The sequence below is a fragment of the Ambystoma mexicanum genome, chromosome 10, assembly GCF_040938575.1.
Source record: "Ambystoma mexicanum isolate Mex_15411 chromosome 10, UKY_AmexF1_1, whole genome shotgun sequence".
In the NCBI taxonomy this organism is placed as follows: domain Eukaryota; kingdom Metazoa; phylum Chordata; class Amphibia; order Caudata; family Ambystomatidae; genus Ambystoma; species Ambystoma mexicanum.
This window is the reverse complement of record NC_090932.1, coordinates 1,674,251,170-1,674,259,944: the sequence shown is the minus strand read 5'-3', so window position 1 is coordinate 1,674,259,944 and position 8,775 is coordinate 1,674,251,170. Positions and strand designations below refer to the sequence as shown.

Sequence of the window (8,775 nt, the reverse complement as noted above, 5' to 3'; positions counted from 1 at the left end):
TGTGTGTGTGTATGTATGTGTGTGTGCGCGTGTGTATGCATGTGTGTGTGTGTATGTGTGTGTATGCATGCGTGTGTGAGTGCGTTTTATTGGACCCCGTCCAGAATGGGGATACCATGGTTTCTCTTCTAGGCTTGGGTCACCCCTCTAACTATGCTATTTTTCATTTTCTTGTGGGGGGCCATGGGGCTCCGTTCATGCAGATGGGAATGCCAAGGCTTAAAGACAATGTATAGAAATTGGTGAGAAGGTCAAGGGTCGACAGCCCTGTGATGCACACACTAGATGAGAGGTCTGCAACCTTTGGCTTGCCAGATGTTTAGGACTACAAGTACCATCACCCCCAGCCAGCCTAGTCATAGTCCAACACATCTGGAGAGCGGCAGGTGGCAGCCCCCTGCCCCAGATAAAGAGAAGTGCTTGCTTAACATTTCTCAAGCACTTATCAAGCAGTTGGAATGTTTCAATAACAGTTCCCAAGCAGTGACGAGCATGTACCTCCCACAGGCAGTTCAGTTATTGTCTAAGCACTCAGTAAACCACTTTGACTGTTCATTTAGCTAATGTACATGTGTCATGCCCTGGACATGAGGATTAGGGGGGTCCGGGGTATCATGCACATGTCAGTGTATTGGGGCGCCCAGCTCCTTGGCCACATTAGAGATACACCTAAAAGGCCGACAGAGCTGGGGCAGAGTCAGCCCCCGGTCTGCCTCCTGCATATGTAACGGGGCAGGGCTGAGTAGAGACATTGGCATGGGAAGGACTCTGCCCCAGCCCGATCAGGATTTCATATCTGCCACAGATGAGTGGGGACGAGCACACACCGTGACTCCTGCCCAGGCCAATTCAGCAGAGATTGCCTGACTTTCTCACGAGAAAGGCCATACTGTGTTGTGACTTTACAGCACTGAGCAGCTTACCACATGAACATGAGGCGCGACGGGCACCCACGCCCACCCGGCCGGGCTGCGTGCCCAAACTGCTCTCTCTGGAAGGCGTTGCATTATAAATATTGCCATCTTGCTGGCATGTTTACAGGAGATACAGGCCTGCGTGTGGTGTGTGAACCTTCACCACTTGTGCAAAGTGTAGCCCCCTCTTTGGAAGCAGTGAAGGGTGGGTTTGTGGGGCGTTAAGGCTGTGGGCAGTGGCTGATCTGACCAGTGATGCTCACAACAATACTGGATGTAATCAAGCTTGATTGGAAAGCAATAATACCCAGGTAGAAGGGCCATATCAGGTGCTAATGGCCCAAGGCCTGAGTTAACGAGTTCATTACTACCACGGATGTCCCCAAGAAATCAGAATTATTGCTATTAACACCCAGGAAAAACCCCTTTGGGTTATAAGAGTTAGTTGAAAAATGGATTCCTAAGTGCCTCTCATTCCCAGAAAATGTTTGATCTGAAGAGTTCCTTACATACCCAGAACCTATTGCCTGGGCACCCAGAAGGGCCTCCCACCCATAGAACCTGCTGTATGTACCCCATTAGCCCCCCCATCCTCACGACTTGTTGTCCGTGCCCCACGTGTGATCCCACCCTTAGGACCTGCTGCCTGAACCCTATCAGTGCTTCCTGTTCTTAGAACCTACCGTTTGGTCCCCCTCAAACCTCCCAAGAGCGTCTTTCATCAAAGAAATCTGCAGACTGGGCCCCTAGAGTGCCTCTCATCTTTAGAGCCTGCTGCCTGGGCTTCAGGGGTGTCGCTAATCCCTAGAACTGGCTTTCTGGTCCCCAAGAAAACCACTCATTACCAGAATCTCCACTATGGATCCTAAAAGTACCCCCCAGTGTCTATAGAGTGATGGATGGCGCTAGCTAGCTACCTTCATAGAATCCATCTTCATCCATGTCACCATACACATAGAGGTATTTTCCGCACGTCAAGGGCAGCTCGGCCTCGGGGTTCTCATTCGGCCCATCGAAGGGGTTGTAACTGAAATCAAACAACAAGAAAAGAACAGGAATAAGAAACACGCCTGTGAGTGGTAATATTGGCTCCTACTTCGGGAGACCATGTGCTCGTCCACTCGTCTCATTTCATCTCTCAAACCCACTTTTGAACCCCCAACACATTGAGAGAGATACACCACCCCCACCCAACCCTCTTTTCTGGTTTTAGTTTTGACCTCTAAACAGGGTGTTCTGGGGGGACAATAATGAGAAAGTTGTTGGATGGAATTTTCAAGATGGGGGAAGTAGCGAGTCGGGGCCCTCTGGGCACTGGGTTCAGAGGAAGAAGAGAGTTGGCCAACCGACTGAAGAAGTCCTCTGCAGAAAGACTTAGCGGTTCTACGTCATTTGCAGGAGCCGGGTTGATGCTCAAGACCGCGCTGTATCATTCGTACAATGGAAACAGAGAAAGGACTTACACGAGGTGCACATTGGCATAGGAAGGAAATGTAGAAACGTGTGTTCTATTGGCACCAGGCTGGCATCAAGATTGCATTGCAGAATTTGTATAATCCCCCATGGAAGCAGAGAAATGATTTGTAAAAACAAATATGTAATCCAACCTTGGTATGTATGTTCAACATCTTATTAGAAAATAAAAATGTTGAACTCAGCCGTTTTCTACAGTATTAGATTAACAACTCTCGATATGACAGGGAGTTAAAACAATGACAAAAATATATGTAAAGTGTCAGTTTACTACAAACACTGAAGAAACATGCTTCCTATTGGCACCAAGCTGGTGTCAAAATTGTGGTTCCATGTATGTCCCTGCAAAAATGTCGCCTGGCAAAAAAGTCCCAAAAATTTCTGTTTTTTGCAGGGACATTATTACATTGAACGTGCGGGGGACACCTCTGCAAACCCCAAAACCTTCTTTTTTTCAAAGGGAGCGGGGGACTCCCGCTTGACCCCCGCTGCCCTTGACCCTTTATATATGGTCACCATATATAATGTCGCCACAGCGTTTTCTCAGCGACATTACGTATAGAGACCATATCTATGGGGATAACATTACTGGATACCAAAATTGTGGTGTATCCTTTGTATAATCCCCCGTGGAAACAGAGAAATGATTTGTAAGAGCGCTCATCACAACTGAGTGCAAACAATAGTAAACATGGATTAGTGTTTCCACATACTAACATCCCAGGAGGAATTGCACACAGCCTTCATTGCAGCAAATTTCATATTAGAAGTGTTATGTATTTTTACGAATATAAAATGGCCGCCGACACCCAATGACGGCATCACGACATGACATCATCACGTTCGACATGACATCTTCACGTTACCTTCGTCAATGCCATTTAAAGAGACATAAAGCCGCACTGACAGCGGCGATCAACTTGAATGAGCGATTCCTCTGGTGCCGGGCGGGCTTTTAAAGTTATACAGGTATGTGTTTAGGAAAGCAATACTGGCAGGAAGTTGGCAAATTATCATAAGGGATTGACAACTAATTTAAGAATAACCCAATTACAGGCACCAAGAAACACACCCAGGAGAGAATGTAAGATACAACAAGAGCAGGAAGGATTTCTAACCTACGTGATTTGAACTGTTGGCATATTTTTGATAGAAAGAAAGAGATAACTCCAAGAGAATATCTAACTGCCATGGTCACCTGGAGAAGGAGGTTTATCATTATTTTTCTAGGAGCAGATTGCAGATCCTCGCAAAGTAAGCTCTGTGCTTACTAGAAGCTCAAGACGACAACAATACACAACAATATACAATGGACCAGTGGAAGGGAGGGGTCATCTCTCGTTTTTCTGTCTGGTATTTTTATAAATACCAACCAACAGTACATATCATTTAGATCAAAAAAATCTTTTTAATTTAATTGTGTCGAACACATTTTAAAACACATAAAATAATACATTAGACATCATTTGCCAAAATCCTGTATTAATTCCAGGATTGGTTTTACGATACCAAAGCTCACTTTTCAATATACTACCATTCATTCACTTTCATTCTACATTCCATTCATACTGTCTATCTTATCTCTCTCTAACCCTTGCTGGTTAGACACCGCTATTTGGTTATGATAATTCCTTAGTAGGGTTTGGATCTGTTGCTCAATTGACCCATCTTTGTACATTTAAATCCCACAGAATTTAAACGTCTACACGTGTTTTGGTTGCCCCTTGACCCCTATTCTGGTCTTTCCATACAGCAACCTTCTTCAGGACGAAGAACCAGCCGCCCAGCTATGTGCTGTCTCATGCGGTAGGGTGAGCCATGGTCCCTGCACTTTTTATTTTGCGCAGGTGGTTCAGATGTAGGAATTAATCCGCGTTTCTACGTGGGTCCTCACTGCCCAAACTGGTCCGACGTGAATATCTGCAATGATTTTTGCTCGGTTTGCAGCCGCTATTCTCTTTGTTGAATGGAACTCCTGTTGAGTGTTTATTTTAGTCCTCACAGGTATCTCTTAGTTTATTCTCGGGTGGATCACATCCGAGATCCTGCAATTATCTTCAATCGCCTCGTCTCCGTGACTCACATTGTTTTCACTCGCTTCGTCTCCGTGACTCGCATTGTTTTCACTCGCTTCGTCTCAGTGACTCGCCCTGTTTACTTATTTTGGGATTGAATCCTTTTCATGTCGCGCTGGCGCTCTAGAATGCACGTCTTCGCTAGTCCCGATTATAGACAACAACGCAAGCGGAGGTGATTGCTCGAGAGGATGTCTCCCATAAGTCATACAATGAAGAATTCCCTCCACCCAAACCCGAGGTGGGTGGAGATGACTTGCCCCCTCTGTTCCCGCAAATCTACATAAAGCGGTAGCCCAAGTCCGTGCCCCTCTTATACCTATGCCCTGCTCCCAAGATCTATTGTATTCTCTAAAAGAAGTAAACTCTCAAGAACAAACTATGTTGGGTATTACTGCAGGCCATCCTTCCCCATCAGAAGGTACCTCTAAATTTACTAAATCTATTGATCATCACTTTGATGCCATCCATGATTTTTCCATACTGGGCCCGGTGGTGGTTGAAGAATTGGGCAAACAAATTAGGTTGTCGCTGGGCTCCACTATGTCACAGCGGGCCTCCTGAATGGGGTGGATGAAGTTGCCCTTTATTCACGTGAGAACCCACTAGTATGGACACCACAAACTACTTTAGCCTCTGCGATTTTGAACAGCAATCACAGGGGTTTGCTCTTACCACTTACACCTTCACTGATGTATCCCTCTAATGAACTTTCTGTTATCAACAATGAAAACAGTCTTCTGTGTAATGATGAAGGCCCTCTTAATTCATCTTTCTCTAATGTGCAGGCTTGTAATGCCACAGTGTGTAATAAGAACATGGTACCTGATTCCCCTTTGAGCAAACAAAATGTGGGTACCTCTCCCGCACCCACATGTTCAATTGTCCCACAGGACCCAGAGGAGTCCTTTCCCTTTCTTGTAATTATTAAAATACTTGACCTTCTAGACAAAGGACATGATGTCCCAGTTTAGAAATAAGGGGAATTAAGGTTTCAATCACAGATATTCTATCTAAAATTAACCATCTTGAGGGTTTCATTATGGCGCGAGAAACCTGCAGGCCACTGGATAATGAAATTTGTGAGGACTTAAAAAAAAATATCCTTTCAAAAGTAAATTCAATATTCAAGATTTTGTTATCTAATCAATTAACACAGACTAATGTAATAGATCCCGGAACTGGTGAGGCAGACTCTGTTGATATACCTCCTTCCCCTGCCAACCTTATCGGGCACTCAGCTACCAAGGGTAATTTACCCAATATGAAATCCTTCATGGCTTCTGTTGCGTGTCTCTCACAGGAAAGGAAGGACACGATTCAGGACATGAAGGATATAAATGTGCAAATTCACGCACGAGTACTTGAGGGGAGAACCTGTTATGGACTTGGGTGTTCTGATCAACATGACAGTAAGAGCTCAATAACCTGTGAAAATTCTGGTCCTCCAAATAGTCCCTCGGCGCTAACGGATCTAATAGAGCGTGAGGAATTAGATGCAGAGAAATCAAATTGCGCCACTATAACCTTGCCGCGCAGACATAAACATCTTCAGTGGAGAGCAGAAAAACGGAGAGCAAGGAGGAATAAACCCCAGGAATCGCTCCCCAAGACTTTAAAGAATATACCTCCCACTGCTCTGCCTCCGGTCATGGGGAGCCTTAAGACCATTCACTTATCCTCAACTGAAGATGAAACAATTGACTTGACCCAACTAAATGAAGAAAGTTAATTGCATCTACAACCAAAAGATCTAAACTCGCTGACCAAGGCCAGTATACTGCCATGTTTAGGTTCTACCACCAAGAATGAAAAAGGACAAAGATTAAAAGAGCCGATGCATAAAGTTGGCGCTTCTACGTCCGTAGCAGAAATAAATACTGGAGATACTCAGCCAATAACTATGTGTAGATCTGAAGTGTCCCAACCTTTACTTTCCAATTTTTGTCCCATTCAGGGCTGCAAACATGGGGTCTCTGGCTCTGCTCCTCCCCTTGTCACTCTCAAACAATACTAAACAATCCCAATATGTATTAACTAATTTCAAGTGTTCCACTAGATCTTATGCTGAAGTTTGTGATTCAGTGCTAATTAAGGTCAAAGGTGTGATTCAGTCTAGTTTGGATTCCAATTCATCTCATCTTGAGGTTAGAGGGATGGTGGAAACAACTAAAGAGTTGCCCAATATTCCTGTGTGTTGCATTTATAATAGTAAAACTCCTGATCTATCTGTGGACTCTGACCCACATTTTCTGATATTAAGGACTCTAAGACAAGCCCTTTATGACAGCTCCATTACAGAAGAAACTCTGGGCACCATTATCTCTGGCTTGGATTATGTGGACACCCCTCTGGTGCATTCTGACGGGGATTCTGGAGACAGTGAGGTCCTACCTGCACCACATGTGAACACCCCTCTGGTGCATTCTGACGGGGATTCTGAAGACAGTGAGGTCCTACCTGCACCACATGTGAACACCCCTCTGGTGCATTCTGACGGGGATTCTGAAGACAGTGAGGTCCTACCTGCACCACATGTGAACACCCCTCAGGTGCATTCTGACGGGGATTCTGAAGACAGTGAGGTCCTACCTGCACCACATGTGAACACCCCTCTGGTGCATTCAGACGGGGATTCTGAAGACAGTGAGGTCCTACCTGCACCACATGTGAACACCCCTCTGGTGCATTCTGACGGGGATTCTGAAGACAGTGAGGTCCTACCTGCACCACATGTGAACACCCCTCTGGTGCATTCTGACGGGGATTCTGAAGACAGTGAGGTCCTACCTGCACCACATGTGAACACCCCTCTGGTGCATTCTGACGGGGATTCTGAAGACAGTGAGGTCCTACCTGCACCACATGTGAACACCCCTCTGGTGCATTCTGACGGGGATTCTGAAGACAGTGAGGTCCTACCTGCACCACATGTGAACACCCCTCTGGTGCATTCTGACGGGGATTCTGAAGACAGTGAGGTCCTACCTGCACCACATGTGAACACCCCTCTGGTGCATTCTGACAGGGATTCTGAAGACAGTGAGGTCCTACCTGCACCACATGTGAACACCCCTCTGGTGCATTCTGACGGGGATTCTGAAGACATTGAGGTCCTACCTGCACCACATGTGAACACCCCTCTGGTGCATTCTGACGGGGATTATGAAGACAGTGAGGTCCTACCTGCACCACATGTGAACACCCTCCTACCTGCACCACATGTGAACACCCCTCGGGTGCATTCTGACGGGGATTCTGAAGACAGTGAGGTCCTACCTGCACCACATGTGAACACCCCTCTGGTGCATTCTGATGGGGATTCTGAAGACAGTGAGGTCCTACCTGCACCACATGTGAACACCCCTCTGGTGCATTCTGACGGGGATTCTGAAGACAGTGAGGTCCTACCTGCACCACATGTGAACACTCCTCTGGTGCATTCTGACGGGGATTCTGAAGACAGTGAGGTCCTACCTGCACCACATGTGACCACCCCTCTGGCGCATTCTGACGGGGATTCTGAAGACAGTGAGGTCCTACCTGCACCACATGTGAACACCCCTCTGTTGCATTCTGACGGGGATCCTGAAGACAGTGAGGTCCTACCTGCACCACATGTGAACACCCTCCTACCTGCACCACATGTGAACACCCCTCTGGTGCATTCAGACGGGGATTCTGAAGACAGTGAGGTCCTACCTGCACCACATGTGAACACCCCTCTGGTGCATTCTGACGGGGATTCTGAGGACAGGAAGGTCCTACCTGCACCACATGTGAACACCCCTCTGGTGTATTCAGACGGGGATTATGAAGACAGTGAGGTCCTACCTGCACCACATGTGAACACCCTCCTACCTGCACCACATGTGAACACCCCTCGGGTGCATTCTGACGGGGATTCTGAAGACAGTGAGGTCCTACCTGCACCACATGTGAACACCCCTCTGGTGCATTCTGATGGGGATTCTGAAGACAGTGAGGTCCTACCTGCACCACATGTGAACACCCCTCTGGTGCATTCTGACGGGGATTCTGAAGACAGTGAGGTCCTACCTGCACCACATGTGAACACTCCTCTGGTGCATTCTGACGGGGATTCTGAAGACAGTGAGGTCCTACCTGCACCACATGTGACCACCCCTCTGGCGCATTCTGACGGGGATTCTGAAGACAGTGAGGTCCTACCTGCACCACATGTGAACACCCCTCTGTTGCATTCTGACGGGGATCCTGAAGACAGTGAGGTCCTACCTGCACCACATGTGAACACCCTCCTACCTGCACCACATGTGAACACCCCTCTGGTG

General features: G+C 47.0%; 1 protein-coding gene across 23 annotated transcripts in view; it reads right to left on the bottom strand.

Moving 5' to 3' along the window:
- RIMBP2 (RIMS binding protein 2) overlaps window positions 1-8,775 on the bottom strand; it is a 2,252,680-nt gene that overhangs the window by 601,390 nt on the left and 1,642,515 nt on the right. For all 23 annotated transcript variants that reach the window (XM_069620091.1, XM_069620095.1, XM_069620096.1 and 20 more), the window contains one exon: window positions 1,832-1,941. In XM_069620091.1, coding sequence (XP_069476192.1) covers window positions 1,832-1,941 — 110 coding nt within the window. The remainder of the gene's footprint in view (window positions 1-1,831; window positions 1,942-8,775) is intronic.